The 26673-nt window shown below is 41.1% G+C and overlaps 1 protein-coding gene across 6 annotated transcripts in view; it reads right to left on the reverse strand.

Annotated features, from left to right (window-relative positions):
• Positions 1–26673, reverse strand: part of LOC124593275 (delta(3,5)-Delta(2,4)-dienoyl-CoA isomerase, mitochondrial) — a 64657-nt gene that overhangs the window by 20295 nt on the left and 17689 nt on the right. For all 6 annotated transcript variants that reach the window (XM_047131917.1, XM_047131913.1, XM_047131916.1 and 3 more), the window contains exons 4-5: positions 20801–20928; positions 7024–7150 (exon numbers count right to left, since the gene is read on the reverse strand). In XM_047131917.1, the coding sequence (XP_046987873.1) occupies positions 7024–7150; positions 20801–20928 (255 nt within the window). The remainder of the gene's footprint in view (positions 1–7023; positions 7151–20800; positions 20929–26673) is intronic.

Below are 26673 nucleotides of genomic sequence, written 5' to 3' on the forward strand. Positions count from 1 at the left end.
GAGCGGAAGACGGCCTAACGGTGTGCGGGACCGTAGCCCAGCTTCATGGAGACGGTTGCGAATGGTCCTCGCTGATACCCCAGGAGCAACAGTGTCCCTAATTTGCTGGGAAGTGGCGGTGCGGTCCCCTATGGCACTGCGTTGGATCCTACGGTCTTGGCGCGTATCCGTGCGTCGCTGCGGTCCGGTCCCATGTCGATGAGCACGTGCACCTTCCGCCGACCACTGGCGACAACATCGATGTACTGTGGAGACCTCACGCCCCACGTGTTGAGCAATTCGGCGGTACGTCCACCCGGCCTCCCGCATGCCCACTATACGCCCTCGCTCAAAGTCCGTCAACTGCACATACGGTTCACGTCCACGCTGTCGCGGCATGCTACCAGTGTTAAAGACTGCGATGGAGCTCCGTATGCCACGGCAAACTGGCCGACACTGACGGCGGCGGTGCACAAATGCTGCGCAGCTAGCGCCATTCGACGGCCAACACCGCGGTTCCTGGTGTGTCCGCTGTGCCGTGCGTGTGATCATTGCTTGTACAGCCCTCTCGCAGTGTCCGGAGCAAGTATGGTGGGTCTGACACACCGGTGTCAATGTGTTCTTTTTTCCATTTCCAGGAGTGTATTTATAATACTGTTACATTCTCTATTCAGAGTGTGACACAAGGAATTTTGCAGCTGCAAGCTGTGCTTTTATGGAGCTAGGTGAAATGCACTAAAAGTATACTTTTAGTTTTAACAAAACTGAACAGTAAACTACACAGACTTTGTGGACTTTACAGTAAATGTAGGAATGGCTGTTGTACATGATCTGTGTACAATGAATTTCCAATTAGAACTTTGCACAAGTGATTGTATTTGTTGCAGCATTAACTTCACTCAGTGAAGACTTGACCACTATTATAAACACTGTTCACTGTAAACACTATGCGGACTGTCTATGCCATTATTCACCACACCTATTCAAAAATGCACATAGGAGAGCTTTCATGAAACGTAAAATACAAAGTTATTACATTTTCAGTATTAACATAAAAAAGCAAAGTTAGTTAACTCATAAAGAATGAATTTTTTTAACTATTACTTATATACCCTCAAAATGGCATAATAGTAGGTTCTACTTTTATGAGAGGCAACTTTGGATTAATGTACACAGCGATACCAGCACAACATGTATGTTTTAATTATGTGTGCTTTTATTTCTGACACACTGATTTTCCCTGCCACATTTTATCTGACACAAAATGACCATGTGACTTTCAGTATTGTAACAAGTGTGTACAACTAATAATGTTACAAGATCCGATGATGACAGCATACATCTGTCGAAACTGGTCATATTAATAAAAAGAATTGCTAGTGATCTTGACTAACTTCATTCTTCAGGAACATCAAACATATATAAAAATATACATTTTTTGGAAGAAAAAATCAGGGCTGATTGACAATGACACCAGCTTTTTTTTTCCTATTTGAAAAGATTACCTCTCAAGTTTCAAACATTTCAGATTTCTTACGATAGCAAGAATTTTGAATATAGATATTTTCATAATTATACAATTTTCAGAAAATACAATATATTCATTAAAAAGAAGGAAACTAGGGTTTCAAAGAAGATATGTCAATCATAAAAAGACAGTAAAGTAGTCATTACCGGTAATCTGGATATTGTTTCGAACACTACAGTGCTTTACTAAGCATGGTAATTTTGGAGGTCTTCCTCGTCTTTCTCCAGCCTTTGAACTGACTTACCCAGCCAGTTATGTAGGGGTCTTTCACATTGTGGATGCTGAACTGTGATTTTTCACATCAACAAACATTGCCACAGGTGAAAGAGTTGATAAGTAATAGGTAAAAATACTAGGACAAACCAGGGATTGAATCTGTCGGGTTCAGCTAAACTGGTGGCTGTCCGACCTTTGCCTAACGTGATTTGGAAGAATGAAGACCTTCAGTTGAGCAACAATAACTTTATTGCGAGCGCGTATCTGACGACGCCCGGCATGCATGGACAGATCGGAGCTATAAAATTTGCTTCCGGCCTATACAGAGGATCCTTAATCCTCGGAAACTTCCGTAGTTAGGAGAGAAAACAGTACTCGTCCACACCAGTCAGGAGACACGGAACTACTCACTAACTCAAAAAACAAGGAATAATAACAATAAACAGAACATATACAAAAGCTAGAAAACACAGCGCCTCTAGAGGCTGGGCGCGGAACTACACTGACGTCGTGTACAGTAATTACGACCACACACCACAGCACTGACGGTCGATCATGGTAAACAGATATCTTCGCCCGTTCGAAGGTGGAAGTGGTCCGACTACATCTAAATGAACGTGGGCAAAGCGGGCGGTGGTATCCGGAAAATCGCCGATCGATGCGTGTACATGACGGTTAATCTTGCAGCGTTGGCACTGAAGACAAGATTGGACCCACTCGCGGCAGTCTTTTTGCATGCCTGGCCACACGAATCGTTGCGATACTAGGCGGAATGTCGGGCGTACCCCGGGATGGCACAATCCATGTACTATATCAAAGGCTTGTCTTCTAAAAGCCGGCGTCAGAAAGGGAGGAGGTCGGCGGCGAGAAACGTCGCAGTCTAGCTGTGTATCTTCCCCCGGAACATCAACGAGTTTCAGTTGCAATGCGGAAGCAGTGTCTTTAACATAGGCAAGGAGTTCTTCGTCGTCTCTCTGTGCCTGTGCCAGTGCAGGAAAGTCTACGGTACTGGAAACACTGCTGATCCGTGAAAGGCAATCCGCAACAATGTTGTCGATCCCAGAAATATGTCTAATGTCGGTAGTAAACTGGGCCACAAACTCAAGGTGATGAAATTGACGGGGAGAGCAGTTGACACTATTCCGACGGAAGGCGAACGTGAGTGGCTTGTGGTCTGTATATATCGTGAAAGTTCGCGCTTCCACTTGCGGGCGAAAATATTTCACTGCCTGGTATACTGCCAGGAGCTCACGGTCATATGTGCTCCATTTTCTCTTTGGAGGCGAATGCTTGTGGGAATAATACGCCAGTGGCTGCCATACGTTGTCAGACCATTGTTGTAATGCGGCACCAATCGCCGTCTGGCTCTCATCTACGACAATTGCTAATGGGGCGTCGAGCCGTGGGTGTGCGAGAAGCGCCGCGTCGGCCATGCTCCTCTTTGTTGCCTCGAATGCAGAGCACATGTCCTCTGTCCACTGTATCAGAGACTTGCTATTTACTTTAGGGCCTGATAATGCCGGCGTCAAAGGTTCCTGCAGCTCTGCAGCGTGAGGAAGGTGTCGTCGATAAAAATTGAGCATCCCCAAAAAACGACGTAATTCTTTGATCGTAATTGGTCGGGGTAGCTGCAAGATAGCGTCCACCTTCTCGGACAGAGGAAGAGAGCCTTCAGCAGAAATCTTATGGCCAAGAAATGTCACCTCTGACTGCCCAAAAACACACTTGTCCACGTTCAAGACGACACCGTAACGCTCCAATCGCTCGAAAATCTCTCGCAGATGTTGTCGGTGTTAATGGCTCTGAGCACTATGGGACTTAACATCTTAGGTCATCAGTCCCCTAGAACTTAGAACTACTTAAACCTAACTAACCTAAGGACATCACACAACACCCAGCCATCACGAGGCAGAGAAAATCCCTGACCCCGCCGGGAATCGAACCCGGGAACCCGGGCGTGGGAAGCGAGAACGCTACCGCACGACCACGAGATGCGGGCTGTTGTCGGTGTTGATCGTGGTCAGCAGAGAACACTAACACATCGTCCAGGTAGGCGAAACAGAACGGCAGCCCCTGGAGAACCGAGTCTATAAACGTTTGCCAGGTCTGAGCGGCATTGCGTAAACCAAAAGTCATAAATTTGCTTTCAAATAAACCGAAAGGCGTTATTATTGCAGTCTTTGGAATGTCGTCATTGGCCACCGGAATCTGTGTATACGCTTTAGCGCAGTCCAGAATTGTGAACACCGTGGCACCATGTAAAGCGTGATTATAATCCCTCAGTAACGGAACGGGATATCTCTCCGGCACTGTTCGCGCGTTAAGCGCACGGTAGTCACTGCATGGGCGCCAAGCTCCACCCTTCTTCAGAACAAGATGTAATGCGGAGGACCACGGGCTCTTAGATGGCCGCATTATGCCCTCGCGAATCATGGCGTCAAATTCTGCCTTCGCTATCTTCAATCGGTCCGGAGCGAGACGCCTAGGTCGGCATGCTACTGGGGGACCATCAGTCGTTTGAATGTGATGCACCGTGTCATGTGGTATGAACCTGGGAGCGCCGTACGGCCTGGTCAAGTTCGGATAGTTAAGCAGTAATTCAGTGTACTCACCCTCCGTAGCATGGACCAACTTGACACTGTGCGTTGCGGTGTTGCGACGGAAACCCGTGACTGCTAAGCCAGTGACGCTGTCTACCAAGCATGCGTTCGCGACGTCCGGCAGCAGGTGGTAGTGCGCGAGGAGATCAGCGCCGACAGTCGCCTCCGTGACGTCAGCCACTGTAAAATTCCACTCGTACGCGCGACGTAGGCCGAGATTATGTTCCATCCTCTGTGTGCCATATGTTGCGATGGAAGAATTGTTGGCAGCCGTCAGACGGAAGGCAGTTGGCGGCCGGCAACGATGTATGGCTGTTCGTGGTATGATACTCAGGTCTGACCCAGTGTCAATTAAAAACTTAACGCCGGAACTCCTATCGGTAACGAACAGGCGCTTGGAGGATAACTGGCAGTTGGTTGCGCCTATTGTCGACCGCCGGTGGCGTTTGGGTGGGAGCATGGCGATGTGCACTTCCTTGCCTGATCGCCGAATCGTCGGTGGTACCAGCACAACGGTACCTCGCCTTGCGGAGTGGTAGTACCGCCGGAAGATCTGCTTCTCGAACGCCGCCGTCTGTATCGGCTTCTTCTATTATTGTCGTCGTCACATGCCAGCAGCGCACTGACCTGGACGCACAAAGGCTCAACCTTGGCAGCGAGAGAATCACGGTCGGTTCATGCTACAGACGCGGTACTGTTTGCACTGTTGTCCAACGCCGCGACTGCGCTGACCAGAGCCGGTGTGATCGCATCCTGAATCCGGTCTGCTAGCTGCGCCACGTCATCCAGCGGCATGTCCGTTTGTGAGGCGATTATGGGTTTTATTTGCGGCGGCAACCTACTGCTCCACAGCGTTCTGAGCAGACTGTCTGGCACAGTAACGGTGTCAACTTTGCTGCGTAGATGTCGCAGGTATTGAGAAGGCTTCCTGTCGCCAATTTCTTCCTGTGTCAGAACCTGACGTATCCGGTCCTCTTGTGACGCGGCCACCCGTCAAATCAACTCTGATTTTAGCCTGGCATAAGCTCCAGCCTCGGGCGGTGCTGTGATTATGTCCTGCACCTCGGTTGCATAACGTTGGTCGAGTTGGCTCACAATCAGCGCAAATTTAGTTGTATCGACCGTTATTCCAGCGCAGCTAAAACTTGCCTCTGCCTGCGCGAACCAGAGTACCGGGTTGTCGGGCCAGAATGGTGGCAAACGGACTGCAATCCTGGAGACGGCCTGCTGTTCGGTCATTATGTGCTCGTTACTTGCGTAGCTCACGGCTGCTTCTTCTTAATCACGTCGGTCTCTGCTTGAATCACGTCGGGGTCACCACTTGTCGGGTTCAGCTAAACTGGTGGCTGTCTGACCTTTGCTTAACGTGATTCAGAAGAATGAAGACCTTCAGTTGAGCAACAATAACTTTATTGCGAGCGCGTATCTGACGACGCCCGGCATGCATGGACAGATCGGAGCTATAAAATTTGCTTCCGGCCTATACAGAGGATCCTTAATCCTCGGAAACTTCCATAGTTAGGAGAGAAAACAGTACTCGTCCACACCAGTCAGGAGACACGGAACTACTCACTAACTCAAAAAACAAGGAATAATAACAATAAACAGAACATATATAAAAGCTAGAAAACACAGCGCCTCTAGAGGCTGGGCGCGGAACTACACTGACGTCATGTACAGTAATTACGACCGCACACCACAGCACTGACACACGCGCACAGCACACACACACACACCGGCGAGCTTGAATTAGCACGCGGCAGCATCGCTACAAATCCAAGAACTTTTGGCTTGTAGTTTGGCAGCTTATCTTTTAGTCACTGAGTCACATGATGCCAATAATAAAATCATTTAAAAAAATAAAAATAAACAGTAATTAGCAAGTCAAATCTTCAAGTGCATGCAGTTTTTATAAATTGTAAGTTCTGAATATCTCATTTAAGAAAAATGTGTTTTATGAACTAGCTACATTGTTAGCATCAGTCAAATACATACTAAATAATAAGGTTTAGACAAATTCAGCTCAAGTAAGAATTTAGGGATATCATGTAGCCTGTACATGGCAAAGACATTAAGTCTGGAAAGGAGACAGGGAAAAATAAACTAGTATTTATGTTAAGAGTGGTTTTATAATTAGTGGAGCTATTTCACATTGCTTGGTTTTAGTGACAGTGTGTATTTTAATAGATTTAAGCATTTGTGAATTCTTTACACATTTCAAATATGTAAGTTCAGGATCATTTCTTCCCCCTCTATATTCAACAGTACTGCCATTTGTTATTAGCCTCACTTATTCAGAAAGCTGCCTGTGAACAAACGGCTTCTGAAGAAGATCTCGACAGATGAGACCATGCAGGGAGTGGGGAAAGTCAGGTATGGGGTTGACAGAAAATGATGTTAACTGAAAACGTCAAGAATTACCCAAATTCTTCAACCTCGGCATAACTTGTATATAGCCAAATTAAGCCACCAGTTACAAAATTTCATCAACAAAATCTTCCTTGATAACCGTAAATGCACAAAAATCAATCTTAATATATAACAAGTTTCAGGTAAATGAATTAATAACTTTGAACACAAACAACCAATTACATACAAACAAAATCCACAATTCCATTTTGGAGACCAGAATCAACAGTTGCACATGGTTAGTGTGTGCCTTTAAATGTAAATAAAAAGGAGGAAAATCATTTCACATACCTATGGCAACTTCTTTCACCTGAAACCATGCATCTTTAGTGCAATATCTAATGTCCGCTGCTGTCACCAAGTTAATACCAGCACCAATGCAAGCACCATGGATTGCAGCAATGACTGGTTTAGGACACTAGAGAAGTTAGACAATAAAATATTAATTAATCTGTATATCTAGAAATAGAAGAAGTGATATAATGAGAAATTATCAGAGTACTGGACAATAAGTGCAACAACACACTTAGAATTCTACAAAAACCTGCTCTTTCTACTGAATGTCAAATTTTACTACACTATATACTAATAATTATTTTAATTGCAACAGAGTCAACAGCCACCACAAATTTCCTGATTGATAACATTTTACCGTACAGACTGTAATTTGTTGACTTCATACAGTCTTCTGTTTTCTGTCCTTATGCAAAATTTTCACTGTCAAGCCACTTTCAAAGCAGACCTTTGTAAATTGCTTCAGAAAGAAAAATGCACAGCAATAGAAAAAATTTCTTCATTTACCCAAAAACGACCAGTGCAGTAATATGTTATCATACATAGTCTTCAATAAGGATTCATTCAGTCATACGGCATGGCAATCTCAGTCACAATTGTATGATCAACTCTACTATTCTTATTTACACTCTCATTTTAAATTATGGTAATCTCAGCACTATTTATAAGAACCAATTTAATTAATAATTACAGTGGTTCCTATATTAACACTTAGTTAAATAAGCCTACATTAACTCTTGCTTAAATAAGCCTACATTAACTCTTGCTTAAATAAGCCTATATTAACTCTTGCTTAAACAAGAAGCAGCTTAATTTTTCAATGAACTCCTCGACATAACAGGAGTGACCCATGAGGAAACGCTTCAGTTTCGATCTGAATGCGCATGGATTACTGCTAAGATATTTGAATTCGAGTGGTAGTTTATTGAAAATGGATGGAGCAGTATACTGTACACCTTTCTGCACAAGAGTTAGGGAAATCCGATCCAAATGCAGGTTTGATTTCTGCCGGGTATTAACTGAGTGAAAGATGCTTATCCTTGGGAAAAAGCTAAGGTTGTTAACAAGAAATGACAGTAAGGAATATATATAGGAAACATTCCACGTGGGAAAAATATATCTAAAAACAAAGATGATGATACTTACCAAACAAAAGCGCTGGCAGGTCGATAGACACACAAACATACGCACAAAATTCTAGCTTTCGGAACCAACGAATGCTTCGTCAGGAAAGAGGGAAGGAGAGGGAAAGACGAAAGGATGTGGGTTTTAAGGGAGAGGGTAAGGAGTCATTCCAATCCCGGGAGCGGAAAGACTTACCTTAGGGGGGAAAAAAGGACAGGTATACACTCGCATACACACACATATCCATCCACACATACACAGACACAAGATCAGTTTGGGTTCCAGAGAAATGTAGGAACACGCAAGGCAATACTGAACCTATGACTTCTCATAGAAGATAGGTCGAGGAAAGGCAAACCTACATTTATAGAATTTAGAGAAAGCTTTTGACTATGTTGACTGGAAGAATCCCTTTCAAATTTTAAAAGTGGTGGGGGTTAAATACAGGAAGTGAAAAGCTATTTACAATTTGTACGGAAACCAGGCGATAGCTATAAGAGTTGATGGGCAGGAGTGGGAAGCAATGGTGAGAAGAGAGCGAGACAGGGTTGTAGCCTACCCCGATGTTATTTAATCTGTAGATCTAGCATGCAGTGAAAGAAACAAAAGAAAAATTTGGAGTAGGAATTAAAATCCATGGAGAAGAAATAAAAACTTTGAGGTTCACTGATGACACTGTAATTCTGTCGGAGACAGCAAAGGACCTGGAAGAGCAGTTGAGCAAAAAAAGTTATGATGGCCGAAGCAGAGAGGATATAAAATGTAGACTGGCAATGGCAAGGAAAGCGTTTCTGAAGAAGAGAAATTTGCTAACATCGAGTATAGATTTAAGTGTTAGGAAGTCTTTTCTGAAAGTATTTGTACGGAGTGTAGCCATGTATGGAAGTGAACATGGATGATAAATAGTTTGGACAAGAAGAGAATAGAAGCTTTTGAAATGCGTTGCTACAAAAGAATGCTGAAGATTAGATGGGTAGATCACATAACTAATGAGGAGGTATTGAACAGATCTGGGGAGAAGAGAAATTTAGGGCACAACCTGACTAGAAGATGGGATCGGTTGGTAGGACACATTCTGTGGCATCAAGGGATCACCAATTAGCACCGGAGGGAAATGGGTGGGGTAAAAGTCACAGAGGGAGACCAAGAGACGAAAGCATTAAGCAGATTCACAACAATGTAGGTTGCAGCAGTTACTCAGAGGTGAAGAAATTTCCACAGGATAGACTAGCATGGAGAGCTGCATCAAACAGGTCTTTGGACTGAAGACCACAACAACAACAAGCAGCTATGAAATACTCAATTCATATTTTTTCCTAAAATAAAAAAATCCAACTGATAGTCCTATTCCACATCTCTTAGGATATAATTTGTGAAGAGCAGGAAGATGGATTTCAAATGACCAGAATCCTGTAATCATTCTTTAATAGGGCATGTAGGCCATACCACGACATAGTTTAAACCCTGCTCTGTTACACTGACACAGCACCACATAGTCTGTGCAGCTGTTTGTGCTGCAGGTTATTTAACAAGTATTTGTCACTTCAGTACTCTGCTCCATAGATACTTCCCAGCCAGTTATCACAAAACAAATAAAGAGTTCAATATCTTTGCACTGGTAGCCTCAACATCCTCAGGTTTTATGCTTTACATGCATTAATTCTTTAGGTGACAATTTTTTTGACTTAAAAATGAAATAAGTCAGCATGTACTATTTGGGAATAATAAAGAATAAAACTGCTTGATTCATTATTTACTTCTCTGTCCATCATGAGGTATGGTGTGTTAATTACAATGCCACTGAATTGGGGGAAAAAGTTTATACATTGTAATTCCAATGGTGTATATATATTTACTGCTGTCACTGAAAATGTTAATACAATTCAGATAGATAATGTGTTGCGTGGTAGGTACTTCTGTTATTATAGATAAGATGGGCATTTTACTAAAATCAATACTCTCAACAGCCAGAACATTATGCCACCAAATTGCGAGTTCTTCCATGTTTGCCATAAACACGTGTGTAGGTAATCTTGGATGAATTTTACAAGTTCTTGTTGTATAGCAATATAAAAATGGCACCTGCTACCCACAAAAAGGTTGCACAAGTCCTGTTGATTATAAGAGGCCCATCTGTAACTTTTCCTATGTCATTCTGAGAAATGCCAGTAGGGTAAACATTGATAAATTTGGGGGACTGACACTCACCAACATATTTCTCTAGCTAGCATGAACACAACTCTGGCCTTACAGGAAATGTAAAAGGTTATTCTATCAAAAGGAGCAACTTGTCAACAATAATATTAATGTAGCCCACAGCTTTTATTGTGTCATTTGTAACCACCAAAGGTTGCATGATATCATAAGTGAATTTCCCTGGTTGCATAGTGCTGCACCCACTGGTCTACATTCACGGTGAACTGGAAGTGCCAAGCAGACATTCTATGCAAATGGCAGAGTGAAAACCACTGATGTGAAGCAACACAGCAGGTCCAGTACTTCTTGCTTGACAATCTCAGAGAAATCTGACATTCACTGGGCAATTCCTCATGTTTAGTGGACTCAAAAATATTTTTAATTTTTTTGTATTGGTTATCATTTAGAAACAGAGGCCATTTTAGTTTCAGGCAAAGAGCACTCTTTTTGCATTTACAATAATCTGTAGTTTCTTAAATTATTCAGTAATAGGCTGCCCCAGACATATCAGATCAGAAGCATTTAGCTCAGTACACAATGGACTATAAATTCCTTCGGTCATTAATGAAAGTTTGGTGCAGGAAGTGGAGAATAAGGTGAGAGAAAACAGACGCTTTATGATTTCCTCCTTGTGGGATGACTTTCCTAATGTTTCTTGTAGTGTTTTGTACGGCATCGTGACCGAGCACTTGAATTACCAAAAACTGTGCGCACGTTAGGTACCGAAAATGTTGACGGATGTGCACAAAACCAAACGTTTAGACAGTGAATTGACTTTCCTTGAGCGGTACCACAATGATGGTGATGATTCCTTAAGCCAAATTGTTATGGCCGATGAAACATGGGTGACCTAAGTCAAACCAGAAACAAAGCAACAGTCCATGGAAGTTGAGCAAGGGCATCGTTTTGCTGCAAGACAATGCCCGTCCGCATGTGGCGAATCAGACCAAAGATCTCATCACATCTTTTCGATGGGAAACTCTAGATCACTCTCCGTACAGCCCCGATCTTGTGCCCAGTGACTACCATCTGTTCCTGCACTTGAAGAAACACCTGGGTGGTCAGCATCTTCAAGACGATGACGTCAAAACAGTGGTGATGCAGTGGTTAACAAGTCAGATGGCAGACTTCTATGTGGAGGGTGTTCAAAAATTGGTACAACGTTATGACAAGTGCCTCAATATTGACGGAAATTATGTAGAAAAGTAGATTAAGGTACAGGGTTTCGTTGTTGTTGTTGTTGTTGTTGTTGTTGTTGTCTTCAGTCCTGAGACTGGTTTGATGCAACTCTCCATGCACAGGCTTTCATGTAAAAATAAAATTATTGAGACATCTTAGCATGTCTTTTTTTAATTTCAAAACAGTACTTACTTAAAAATATGCCTCATATTTCTTAATATATTTTTAATGGCTCGAAGTTATTGATCACAAATTTAAAAAATTCAATTTTTGAACTTTGTTTCTCCACAGAAAAAGTAATTTCTCAGCCTCAATATTTTTTTGTGCTATTACACTATACAGTATAGTTACTGTTTATTGAGTAGCAATGGTAAGTAATTTACACTTTAAAAAATGCTCTGTTTTCAAAAATAGATGTTTTCAATTTTTTCATTCTTTGGCCTAAAATATCTTTGTTAGTGGACCAGATAAAATCTGAAAATTACATATTTAATAGACCTTTATGATATCAAACTACTGTATAAATTTCAACTTTGAGATTCAGTGGGAAGTTATGAAAATATCACCAATATGAGTCCAAAATAAGTTTCTTAATATTTGCAATATCTGGACTAATATAAGTGTACCAGTTACATAATTAATTACGGAATCTTGCTCTCACCTTATTTGTTTTTACTATGTTGTTCACTGAACAAAAGAGAAATTTCTTCACTCAGTTTGGGCATCAGGTTAAAAGTTCACCCAGTTGTAACTATAACTCCAGGGGAGACAGCTTCTTCAGTACATTTTTGACAGGCATCCAGACTCAATCATTTTCAACTTTTTTAAACAAGGGCCTTGGTAAAATATAAAATGTACATCTTGGTTTTGACAATCAATATTATCAACTTCAGCATTCCACCATTGTTTGCCATAAACACAAGCCACTATGTCCTCATTTGGAAGTGTCAGTGGTACAAGTTTTCCACAATGGTGAAGCTCACAAGGGAACCTCCCCATCGCACCCCCCTCAGATTTAGTTATAAGTTGGCACAGGGATAGGCCTTGAAAAACTGAACACAGATCAATCGAGAAAACAGGAAGAAGTTGAGTGTAACTATGAAAAAAATAAGCAAAATATACAAACTGAGTAGTCCATGCGCAACATAAGCAACATCAAGGCGGGTATGAGCTAATGAGTGCTGTGGTCCCGTGGTTAGCGTGAGCAGCTGCGGAACGAGAGGTCCTTGGTTCAAGCCTTCTCACGAGCGAAAAATTTAATTTTTTATTTTCAGACAATTATCAAAGTTCAGACACTCACACATAATCAACTTCACTCTCCAAAATTCCAGGACATGTTCAGATTTGCTTGGACATATGCAGGATTTGACGGTCTACACACGGAAACATTTGAAAACGTAAAAAACATGTTTTGACAGAGCACAGGGAAAACTGTGCGACTGTGAAACTGTTGCATTCATTTGTTGCAGTTTATGTGACAAACTCTTATGTTTTCATCACTTTTTGGGAGTGATTATCACATCCACAAGAAAACCTAAATTGGGCAAGGTAGAAGAATCTTTTTACCCATTCGCCAAGTGTGCAAGTGAGGTGGGTCGACAACATATTCCTTTCATGTGACGCACATGCCGTCACCAGTGCTGTATAGTATATATCAGACGTGTTTTCCTGTGGAGGAATCGGTTGACCTATGACCTTGCGATCAAATGTTTTCGGTTCGTATTGGAGAGGCACGTCCTTTCGTCTACTAATCGCAAGGTTTTGCGGTGCGGTCGCAAAACACAGACACTAAACTTATTACTGTGAACAGAGACGTCAATGAATGAACGGACAGATCGTAACTTTGGGAAAATAAAGAAAGTAAAATTTTCACCCGAGGGAAAACTTGAACCAAGGACCTCTCGTTCCGCAGCTGCTCACTCTATCCACGGGACCACGGCGCTCGTCAGCTGGCATGGTCCTTGATGTTGCATATCTTGCACATAGACTACTCAGTTTGTATATTTTGCTTACTTTTTCATAGTTCCACACAACTTCTTCCTGTTTTCTCGATTGATCTGTGTTCAGTTTTTCAAGGCCTATCCACTGTGTCAATTTATAACTAAATCTGAGGGGGGTGCGATGGGGAGGTTCCCTTGTCAGTATCATGGTATGTTGATGTGGACTTACACTCGAGCAAGTTATGTGACTGAAGCATAAAACAATGAAAAGATCAGGTGCCTTTAACCTTCTGACAAGCACTGAATCTTTCCTCCAAGACAATGACATAGAGTTCTTGTATTTCCTCACATTTTTATAAAAACATAGGCAATCCATTTACCTGTTCTTTAGAGAATTTAAACATTTATTGACGTGTCAAGATCTGGTTCTCATAGGTCCACTACAGACTAGGTTTTGCATTAGCTCGCTTTGTTGTACCTCCGATGCCATCATAAGCATTCTTTCCATGGCATGATGCAAAAAAAAGTGCTATATATATTCCTTGCAGCACCGTCACTTGAGTAGATCTGTTTGTTTATGGAAGACTGGAGCTGTTTTATGCAGTGAATTGCAGTTGAAAAGTGTGCACTGCAGTAGCATGGTGTTCACATTAGTCACTTATGACAAAAAACTGTGACATTCTAGTTTATCTTTATAATAAAACAAAAATGAACAGTCTGTGGCCCATTTGTTTACCCAATGGTGCCTTTGTACTTCATCTTGAAAAATGAAGGAATAGTTTTCAGTAAAGTTGGCATGAACTAAGCATTCATCAGCTGCCAGGGTTAGCTCTTTGTCTTTCAGAAATTTACCTTGAGCTTTGGCAATAATATGATGCATTTTCAGGTTTTCAAGGTTAGCTACCAACTCTTCAAAAACCTCTTCTCATGGTTTTGTAATGTCACCATTCCCATTCTGTCTTGTGTCATCCACTGTTTGTATTCTATATTGTCAGACATCAAATCGTCTTCTTCCGATTCTTTGAATACATGAAGTAAAGCTTGTTTGTCTGGACAGTCTTAACATTTTCCCATGATCATGCAACTGCAACTGTCAATATTGCAAACCAAAACTTCCAAAAGGTCTTTATAGTCAACTGCAAGATTGGACCCATCTATCATCAACTTTACATTCTGGTGATACAAACAAATGCAAATGTCACAGGTGCCATATGCCCCTGCAACAATACACTATTTCAGTTTCAGCTTGCGAAATTTCAACCTTCTAATTTTAATATCAGGATTCTTGTTTTTGATTTCAGTGAATAGGTCATTTAAATTACACAATATTAACCCTTTTTTGTCTCTGAACCTTAGAAAAACAATCTTTTTTTGCCAGGCGTCACGTGGCTGTCATTGTCATCTTCATAAAACCTAATAACCTTTTCAATCGTGTTTTCATCTATGAAATTAGATGCAGTTTTCTTTTGTAAAGCAGGTAAAATTCCCTGCTCTTTTACTAACTGCTTTGTTAATTTGACCAAATGTTCGGCACATTAAATTCATAACCAACTTCTGCTCAACTCCAAGAGTTTGGTAGTAAACAGATAATCTTAACTTTATCCTCTTTGTTTGAAATATAACATTTAGTTTTCAGCTTTTCTATCAGATCATCATATTCAGTTGGAGAAATTTTACAGCTTCCATCTACTTTACTGCAACTTTTCTTTTGAAATGAGACTTCCAAATTCTTTTGGACAGTAGTTGCCATTTTCTCAATTTCTGCATTCAATGCAAGATGTATTTTCTTCATTAGTTTCCCAATTTTACCAGCAGGCCATACACCTATGATTTCACAAGCAAAATCCACTTTTTTTAAAATAGTTTCTGATGGGTCACAAAATTCTGTATCTAACCTATCACCATCCCTTTCTTTGTCAATGACAAATATCTTAGAATAACATGTTGGACACATTGACTTTCCTGGTATTATATTGATAAAAGGGCTTTTATTTTTAGAATAATAATCACATAATGAAACATTATTTCTCTCAGACCTTTAGTTATAGGCTTCTTATGTTTCTTAAATGTGTTCAAAGCATGAATGGCCAAAAAGGTGAGGAAATTTCTTTGCGTATTTAATTTTATGGGACTTGCAAGTTGAGTTGACCTCTGAGCCAACTCTTAAGTAAACCAACACTTTTTTCTTCACTATAATCTTCAGGTAAAATAATGTCTATAGGAAACACACACACACACACACACACACACACACACACACACACACACACACTTATGGAAAGCTTCATTAATATGAACACCAATAGAACACCAAGACTCCATTGTTAAACTGCACACTTCAAGAGCTCATTGTTAACTGAGTGTGAGTGCACAGACAGTGGTGGAAGGGGAAAGACAACACACAGACTTACACTGGCTTGTCTGTGAGTCTTCATAGAATTGAAGATGCTAACTGATAACCTTTCGAAACATCCTGCAGAGGATTGCTTCAATAGATAATCATTCACTGCTTTAATTTCAAGTGCTCTTTCATTTGTTTAAATTATATAATAGATATACTTTATTCCATTATTCCGGATATTGTAGGTACTAAGAGACATATTTCTGACTAATATTTGTAATTTTTTTTATTTTTTTATCTTCCGATTGAATCTCAAAGCTGTAATTTATACTGATGTGTGTAATTTTCAGATTTTTATCTGGTCCCCTAACAAATATATAGCACGTCAAAGATTGAAAAAATTCAAAACATCAGTTTTTTAAAATACTGTATTTTTTTTAAAGTGTATGCTTCTCACCATCAATGCTGTATACAAAGTAATTATGCCATGTAGTGTAATAGCACAAAAAATATTAAGCCTGATAAATTACTGCTTCTTTGGAAAAATACTGTTCAAAACTTAAGTTTTTTATTTATTTATTTTTTATTTTTTTTATTTTTTATTTATTTATTTATTTATTTTTTTTTTTTTTTTTTGAGGGCAACCAATAACTTTGAGCCAATACAAATTTATTAAGGAATACATTCAGCTAGGTGAGCATGGTTTTAACTTTTAGTCCAAAGAGTGTTGAACTAAACAGTTCTTATTTGAAAGGTCAGGGGCAACCCATCATTGAATAATTTAAAAAACTGCAGATGCTTGTGAATGCAAAAAACTGCTTGCAGCCTGAAACAAAGATGGCTGCTGTTTCTAAAGGATAAACAATAAAAAAATTTAAAAATGTTTTTAAACCCACTAAACATTAGAGAATTCATCCAGCAAATATAAATTTTTTCAGCATGGTCAAGCAAGCAGTTATTTTTTTCCTGAACCACTTGGTATGGAATGACCCGACAGGATTACTAACGGCAATGGATTTTCATCCTTCCATGGCGTCATTATGACTGTCCAGTCCCCACTGCAGCAGTAATTGAAAATTTCATTGATGTCAAGTATGGGGATTGTGATAGTCCTCTGTGTTAGCTTGATGACTTTTCAATGCACTTGTCATTAACAGATGTTGCCTAGGAGACTGCATAGCATCATATCCAACCCTCTTATAATCTTATTGTTCCTATGCCCAAACCAGCCTCAGGTTAAGTTTAGCCTCCTTTCCTGTATATTACTCTCACTTTGTACCAAGATGTTTGCAGTACATTACTGAAAAATTCCTTCATTAAAAGATGGCTCTGCACAATATGCACAATGGCCTGAGCAATTTCTTAAAGGTACTAAGATAACAACAAAAAGTGTGACTCAAACGTTTGTCAATATAGAATTTTGCATATTCCAGAAACTGATTTTAATGTCAGAGATAAAAATTTGCCCAATTTAAAAATAAAACACCAATTAGATAGTCACAGGTATAGATTTAGCATGCAAATGTCCATAGGTTACATAATGTTATAAAAGCAGTTAACATTCCTCCTGTTCTGACTCCTAGTGTAATATAGTCAACTGTATTGCCTCTCAAAAGGGAGAATATTCACAAATACTCTCAAACTTACAAGGAGTTCTCACAAACTTACTTGAGGCAGCATGTGGGTGAATAAAAAAATTGAAAAATGGGAGAGACTGTAAAGCCAAGCTGATCAGTGTATATAAGAAAGATGAATTTTGAGCAATTTAAAGTTGGGTCATTGGAGTGAAAGAACACAATAAGAAGAGAGAAGAAGGTGGACACAATGTAGAGAGAAATGTGGGGGAGGGATGGAAAAGCTGGAGCAGCTTATTTTCCCCAACAGACCCAGTCAAGGGCCAGAAGATATTGTGGATCCCAAGTAGGTAAAGTCATCAACTATCTGGAGAGGATTACCATCAATGCTGATGGATGGAAGGTTGGTAGTGCTCTGTGCCATGATCTTAGTCTTTTGAAGGCTGATGAGTAGACCAAATTTTTCACAGGCATTTGATAATTTGTTGATTATATACTGCAGCTCATCTTCTGTGTTCGCTACTAGAGCTGCATCGTCCGCATATAACAACTCACGGATAACAACTGTATTTACTTTGGTCTTGGCCTTGAGGCGAGCAATGTTGAAAAGATTTCCATCAGACCTCATATGTAGATACACTCCCTCCTCACAGTCTTCAAAGGCAAATCTGAGCAGAAGGAAAAAGAAAATCCCAAATAATGTAGGAGCTAACACACATCCCTGTTTCACACCACTATTAACAGGGAATTCTTCTGATGTTTTACCGTTGAAGCAGATTGTTGCTTGTGTTTTCTCATGGAGAGAGACAATTATCTGTAGTAGTTTAGGGGGGCATCCAATCTTCTGCAACAGTTTGAAAAGCCCATTTCTGCTCACTAAATCAAATGCTTTAACAAGGTCAATGAAAGCTGCTCATGACATTTCTCTTGTAGCTGTCTTAAGGAGAAGATCATATCTACAGTTGATCGGCCGGGCCTGAAGCCACACTGAGATTCTGGGTAGATTCTGGAAGCTAAGATTTGTAATCGCTTTAGGATGACTCTTGCATAAGCTTTCCTGGCTACACTTAGTAATGAAATGCCTCGGTAATTGTTACAGTCACTTCTGTTCCCTTTCTGTTTATATAGAGTAACTATCCTCGAATTCCGCATACTCATCGGGACATAACCTTCTTCCCCGCTGATTGTGATAAGTGAATATAAATGTTTGAGAAGAACAGACTTGTTATACTAAATAACCTCTGCAGGGATCCCATCTTCACCTGGGGCCTTTCCGTTAGCAAGAGAATCTATTTCTCTACTAAGTTCTTCCATAGTAGGCATTGCATCTAGTTCTTCCATAACTGGCATTTGTTTGATGGCATCACATGCATCCTTGCCAACTTCATTCTCGGCTGCATACAACTCGAGGTAGTGTTCAACCCAGCGTTCTATTTGTTTGCCTTCATCAGTAATGACTTCACCCGTCTTGGACTTCAGAGGAGCTGCTTTTCTGACAGTTGGTCCAATTGCTTTCTTAATACCATCATACATTGCCTTAGCATCCCCAGAATCTGCCACTTTCTGTATACCTGCACATAAATTCAGCCAGTAGTTATTTGTGCATCTCCTGGATGTTTGCTGTGCCCTGTTCTTTGCTTTTTGTAGGTCATCTCGAGTTCTTTCATTTGGGTTTCTTTTGTAAGCGAGCAGGGCTTTCCGTTTAGCCTCAGTGACTGGTTCCATTTCTTCCAAATTTTGCTCATACCAGTCCTTATTTCTTTTTCCTTTTATTCCATAGGCCAATACTGCTGAGTTGTAGATTGCACCTGAGAGTTTTGCCCATTTCTTATCAACATTCCTTTCTGCTTGCACATTTCTTGGGAAAGCACTTTCAAAATTATTGGCAAAATCCTGCTTTCTTTGTGTGTCATGAACATGATCTGTGTTGATATGGGGATGACCTCTCAGTTTAGCGTAGTGACATTTCTTAGAAGTGAGCCTCAATGTGCACTCCACCAGGGCGTAGTCAGTGTTGCAATCAGCACTACGATAACTTCGTGTCAATAGCACATTTTTGAGACCAGTACGCCTAGCTATGACTAAGTCAAGTTGATGCCAGTGATGAGAGTGCGGGTGTCTCCAAGACACCATGTGCTGATCCTTAAGCTGGAAATGTGTGTTTGTAATACAGAGTCCATAAAAGCAGCAAACTTCAAGCAGTCTCTGGCCATTTTCATTCATTTTTCCCACCCCATGATGTCCCAGGCAATTCGGCCATATGTCATTATCTGATCCAACTCTAGAATTAAAGTCCCCTAGAATATACAGTGTCTTGGTGCTAGGTACCTTGGCTATTCCATCGCTAAGTAAATCATAAAACAGATCCTTCTCTTCCATGCTGGATGATAAGGTGGGAGTGTACACATTTAGGATGTTGACAGCGTCACTTGAGGAGCATATTTTCAAAGCAATAATTCGCTCTGTTCCACCGGATGGTGGCACAGTATAGTTCAGGAGGGTGTTTTTAACAGCAAATCCTACACCATGAAGTCTTGGCTCGTCTTGAGACTTCCCCTGCCAGAAGAATGTGTAATTATCTTCCCTGACAAAGCTCGCATCTGGAAGCTGCGTCTCCTGCAGTCCCGCGATGTCAACATTCAAATGATGGAGCTCTCTGTCAATTATGGCAGTCTTACGGATGAAATCAACCTCTTGGGCATTGTCAATGTACCTTGAACACATGGTTCTAACATTCCAGGTGGCAATACGAAATAGTGATTTCTTTATTATTTCATTTTTGTTGTTGGTAGGTGCACTATATCAACCCGCTTGTCAAAGATTACTTCTAAGCTCCACACACCCCATGAAGCAGGCGGATAGTGACGGGACAGCACCTTATTGGCTGGGGGCTGCCAAGCTTGAGGCGGGCGGTAGCTGTCCAGTGAGATGCAATGATCTCTCCCACCGTCGGAAGTGGCCCCTGGCACTCTAGTCTTACGCCAATCAGACAGAGCTTATAACCGTTAACTGCCTCTTCCCGTGTTGTGCCAAAGTCCTTGGACGTCGCTGAAGTGTCCTCTCCAGGACGCTACAAGCCTGAGCGATAAATATGAAGACTCGTGAGTTGCCCAATCATCACGGTCTCCCTCTCGACCTGAATGATAATATCCAGAGGAAAGGCAAACCAATATGTCTGGTAACACTTTGGTTGCAGGAGCTGCCAGAAGGGGACGTAGTGTGCCTTCCAACCGCCTTTGGGGCCCCACTCCAGATTTTCTTTCAGGGTTTTCTCCCTTAGCCTTCATCCATCCCGAGACCAACCACAAGGCAGTGGTGTGTTAAGGTAATTAGAGAAAGAAAAGGAATGGTAATTGAGGAGAGGGTAGGGAATAGGATATATAGGATATCTATGCAGCAAAGAAAAACAGCATACCAACCTTCTCAAGTGATGTTATGGCATCTTGGTACTTTTTAATAAAATTGGACAGAATTTTACAGCGACGTGCGACATCATCTTGTTCTGATATTGAAGCACCAATTTTGACCATAGAATTTAGGTCAATACCTGAAACAAATTTTAACAAGAGAAGCAGTAGCAAAGCAGATCTTCATTTCAAATTTGATTGTAATAATCATCAGATATTTCACATATACTGCTGAATAAAGCCTGTAGATATTTTATTTCATTCCTGTCTTCAGTCATATGCATCCATGTTGCTCTTACGTGTCTACAAATGTCCTCTACCCAACTTGTTACATCATCATCTCAATCTTTTCTTATCTCTTAAAGCAGCAAAGAATGTCTTTGGCTGATCTACCACTTTCCGCTCCAGGGATTGGAATACCTCCTTACCCTCTCCCTTAAAACCCACATTCTTTCGTTTTTCCCTCTCCTTCCCTCTTTCCTGATGAAGCAACCATGGGTTGCGAAAGCTTGATACTTGTGTGTGTGTGTGTGTGTGTGTGTGTGTGTGTGTGTGTGTTTCATTGTGTCTATCTACCAGCGCTTTCCTGTTTGGTAAGTCACAGCATCTTTTTTAATACATTAAGCAGTTTAATTGAAGTAGACATGGTTTTATGACAAGTTAATTTCGTTCCTTAAACTGCTGCAAACCACTGAACCAATGTGTCCTGGGTGGTAGAGAAACACCCCTAGACATGAAAATGTTCAGTAGAGGAGATGCAGAAGCTAGATTGTGCTGGACATAAACATTTGATCCAATGATGTGCTTGTTCTCTTGTGATAAATCTATCAAAGTGTCTGTGACCATCATAGTTACTGAGTCTTCTGCAGCCAGACAATATACGGAAATGTGGATGGACAAATGGAAGCCATATGTAAATATTGTAACAAAGCTATAACATTATGCACTGGCATTGCAACTGTCAGCATCTCAATGAATGTCAGGTAGATGCATAACTTAATACATGTCTGGTATTGTCACAACCTACAACAAGAAAGAAAAAGAAGCAGTTGGAAATAGAAGCTGGAAGGAATAGTGTTGAGACTATGCCTTCTGCATCAGCAAGTATGTCAGTCTGTAGAGATGTTTAAAGCTGACTGTTGTACTGTTGCCATACAGTCTATAGCTGTTACAGATGAATAAGTTGCTAAAGATGTGCTAAAGCAGTGTATGTGACAGGTGTACCTCTTTTAATGTTAAAAACTACACACTGGCAAGATTCCTTCAAGAAGATACGACCTTATTATGAGGCACCAACACACCATGCACTTGCCCAATATTGTCAAGATATACCAATGATGTTATCAATGAGGTAGGCAATAGAAAGTTTGCTGCTGTTATAACAAGAAATGCTCAAAATATGTTGGCTGTGAGTAACATTTCATGCTAACTATATCTACACATTGCCAGCATAGGCTGTGCAACATGCACACCATCAATCTATTGAAGAAAAACGTTATTGCCCTGGAAGTACTTCATAATCTTAATTGTGCTGGTAAAAGATAATTAAATCTTTGAAGTTGCAATTCTGGAAGCTAAAAGGAAAGAGAAATATGGTATGTCACCCTGTCACACTCAAACTTCTATCTGGAATGCGATGGTCTGATGTAGAAATATTTTTTGACAGGTTGTTAAAGGACAGGGAAGATATACTTGAAACAAATTATTGTTCTAGTTCGCACATCAACAAGGCCATGAAGACTGCAGTGCCAGAAGATGAGAGACAGCATATACCAGAAGGGGCTTCGCAGTTACTGGCACTGTAAATACGAGCAGAAACAAACAATACTGTTTTGTCAGAAGTTTACGAGTATTTTTATTGTAATTTCATCAACATAGAGGTAGTGCTAAAGGAGAGTCAGATATGAAATGTACAAAAAAATTTATATGCGACACGATCCATGCAGTAGCAAACCTTCAATACCCACAGTTTAAGAGAGCAGTTCTTACTATGGAAAGTCAAGAAAAGTACTATATAGCAACACTAAATACACTCTAAGACAAATATGATGCATGACGGAGGATTATCTGAATGGGACAGAAATTGGTACATGTTACGTACATGTACAGACAGAGAAATGATTACAGTTTCAGAAAAGTTGGATGATTTTTGCAAGTGAAAGAGCTTCAAAAATTGAGCACAAGTCAATTACACTTGATCCACGTCCGGCCCTTATGCAATCAATTATTCAGCTTGACATTGATTGATAGGTGGTGTTGGATGTCCTCCTAATGGATATTGTGCCAAATTCTGTCCAACTGGTGTGTTAGATTGTAAAAACTTCTGAAGTGGTTGGAGGGTCCTGCCCATAATGCTCCAAACATTATCAACTGGGGAGAGATATAGCAACCTTGCTGGCCAAGGCAGGGTTTGGCAAGTATGAAGACAACCAATAGAAACTCCCATGATGTGTGAGCAGGCATTTTCTTGCTGAAATGTGAGCCCAAGATGGCTTTCCATGAAGTGCAACAAAACAGGGAACAGAATATCATCAACATACTACTGTGCTATGAGGGTGCTGTGGATGACAATCAAAGGAGTCTGACTGCTATGAAATGAAATGATGTTCACACTATCACTCCTGGCTGTTGGGCCATATGATGTGTGGGTGACAGGTTGGTATCCCACCACAGTCCACGGAATCTCCAGACACATCTTTGCTGGTCATCAGGGCTCATCACTAAAGACAATTTACGCCAGTCAATGAGATTCCAGGCTGAAAATGACCCGATCAGTGGTGGGAGACCAATCTGGCGGTCGCCCACTAGACTGGCTCCAATACAGACAGGAAAAATTGTCTGTGCAGCCAATTCAGCATTCTAAATAGATGCTGCATGAGATTGCAAAAGATGGTGCCAAAGATTAGACCCAGATATCATGTACACAATAATATTAAAATATTGTCTGCCATTACGAATGACAGTGGGTTAAAAACTGAACAGAAACAATTTCACACATTTGTAATTTTTTTTTTTCAGATGCTAACAAATATAGGCGTTTTCTGTCTATTCTCCTTGTCTTTTCAAAACAAATACAGTTGGCATTTTATGGTTATTAGGTTACATGAACAGCAGAAAATTTCATAGAAACCTCGCACACATGCACCTATATGTTCTTTTCTACTCTTCACTCCCCCATCTTTTCCTTAAATCATCCAACCCCATGCGGCTCCCTTTCCCAGACGCTCACTACAATCAAAATTGCTACCTGCCTTAGATTCAAGCTCGCACTCTGATGAGCCAAAACATTACAATCACTACCCACCACAAGATTGAACTACCTGCAGGCGTTGCAGGCACGTGATGTGGTAAGGAACATATGTAAGCAGAGCAGAGAAGCATGGGGAATCATAGTAGCAATGATAAGGACCGCAAATGGGAAAATCCACTGACATCAGAGACTGACAAGAGCAGATTGTTAAGGCCTGATATCTGGGAATGAACAAATTTGAAACAGTGAAGTTGATTATCTGTTCATGTGCTACTGTCGTGAACTTTTATGGAAAGTGGTTGAAGGACAGTTAAACTGACTAGGCAACAAGCTTTTGGACTTCCACACTTCTTCCAAGAACACGGGCGCAAGGGCTTTCCTGCTCTGTAAACGAGGATATATGGCAATCTGTGGCGTATTGATGACAGAGTATAATGCTGAGCAGGCCCAAGTGTTTCAGAGCACTCTATTCAGAACATATTGTTGAGTGTAGTGCTCTGCAGCAGACAACCCTTAAGTGTTTCCATGTTAACTCAACAACACTGTCAATTATGACTGCAGTGGGCAGAGGATTATTGAGGTTGGACTTTGGATCAATAGAAACATGTCTCCTGGTGAGATGAAGCACATTTCTAGATTCCCCATCCCAAATATCCATGTCCACACACACCATGTTGCAGGAGAACACCTACTCAAAACACACAACGTGCCATGGATGCTGGTGGAGTTGTATTATGTCATGGGGGACATAGACCTAAGTTTTCATGGACGTGCGGTACTAATTGAAGGTACTGTGACAGATATGGGGCTACACGAACATTATTGTGGGCCACATTCATCCTTCCATGCTTGAAGTTTTCCACAATGGTGATGGAATCTTCCAGCAGCATAACTCTCTCTGTCACAAGGCTAGATTCATGCTACAGTAGTCTGAGAAGCACAATAGTGAATTCATATTGCTGCTTCCACTGAATTCACCAGACCTGAACCCAATGGAACACATCAGGTGTGAGCTCCATGTCCACAAACCAGAAGTCCACAATTTATGGGAAATGTGTGACCTGGGTGTAGGTATCTAGTGCAACTTACCTCCAGAAACCTAGCAAGGACTTGTCAAATCCAAGCCCACACAAACACTGCAGTATTTCATTCCAAATGTGCAGCAACACACTAGTTAGCAGGTGCTGATCAGTTTATGTCCAAGTTATGTTGCAAGATTTTTACAGGGGCACAAAAGTTGATTATTTGTGTGATAGGAAAACTTGTTACTAACGGTAACCTATTTTAAGCAGCTCAGAAGAATTTTGTTCACCAAATTCATGGTCACAGTTCTCCTTTGATGCACAAGTACCTCCTCTAAATGGAATGAGAGTAACACTGCAGTAACTACGTGGTTTGGTACACTCCTTTTTAGGCTTTAATGTAGGAATCATTACTGCATTTTCATACTGTCTGTAACAACAGTTTTTATTTGTATAATTCCAGTTTCCATTAGAACAACACATTTTTATGTGTGTCTGCATTGTTCGAGATGATGTTTAATCTCCTTGCATCTACAGCTCCATAGAGAGCCTAAAACACTTGACATTGCTTGCTGATGGAAATATGTGAGCAAACCTATCACTGCTTGTGATGTACCTGTAGTTGTGGTCATCAGGATACGCTCTCAGTACGACATAAAAGTCTCCAGCTCTTGGCTGCGATACGAGTACGTCTACAGAGTGGCAAGTTAAGTGGTTTATCCTTTTCTGTGTTTTCCACATAGTAAATTTATTAAATTTCGTGTGTGTGTCTCTGTTTAAGAGTGTCAATCTTGCATTTTTGTAAGTGTACATTCATTCAGTCTGAAGCGCATTAGTTTCTCATTTGTTTTGTTTTGAAAGCAACCATCCATTCATTTAGTAAGACAGTCAGTCAAGCTACAGGTCTTGACTGTGATACAAACACGTCTAAAGAGTGGCAAGTTAAGTGTTTATCCTCTTCTGTGTTTTCCACGTAGTATATTTAATAACTTTCGTGCCTGTGTCTCTGTTTAAGAGGGTTAATCTTGCGTTTTTGTAAGTGTCAATTCATTCAGTCTTTAGCACAATAGTTGCTCACAGAACAGCCAGCTACAAAGTTCTTTAACGCATCATTGCCTATTTGTGATACAACAGGAGGGTAGCGAGTCTCATATCTAGGATTGTCTGCTTTTATAGTTCACTTCTTCAGTTAGTCTTGCTAGGATGTGTGGATGCTGTGTGCAGACGCAGGAGGAGTTGGCCACAGTTCGCGAACAGCTGAACGTGCTGTTGGCTATGGTCAGTCACCATCAGGCTACTGCCTCAGGGTGTAGCAGTGGCAGAGAATCTCGCACATCAGATGGGACACCTCAGGTGTCACTAGTTTTCTCATGAGCTCAGCTTCTGAGGCACCTCCTAGTGCACACGACACAGTGGATCCACCCTCACAGCAGGGTGAGTGGTGGGTGGTAATGCGTTCGCATTGCTCGAGGCAGAGGGCCAGTGTGGACTGGCCGCCTGACCACTCCTTCAGCAGGGTCCAAGCAGGCACATGGGGGGAGGGGTGTATTGATTATTGGGTGCTGCAATGTTAGGCGCAATATGGAGCTATAGTTCAATTCTTTTATCTTGGC

This window comes from Schistocerca americana, chromosome 2 (assembly GCF_021461395.2).
Source record: "Schistocerca americana isolate TAMUIC-IGC-003095 chromosome 2, iqSchAmer2.1, whole genome shotgun sequence".
In the NCBI taxonomy this organism is placed as follows: Eukaryota; Metazoa; Arthropoda; class Insecta; order Orthoptera; family Acrididae; genus Schistocerca; species Schistocerca americana.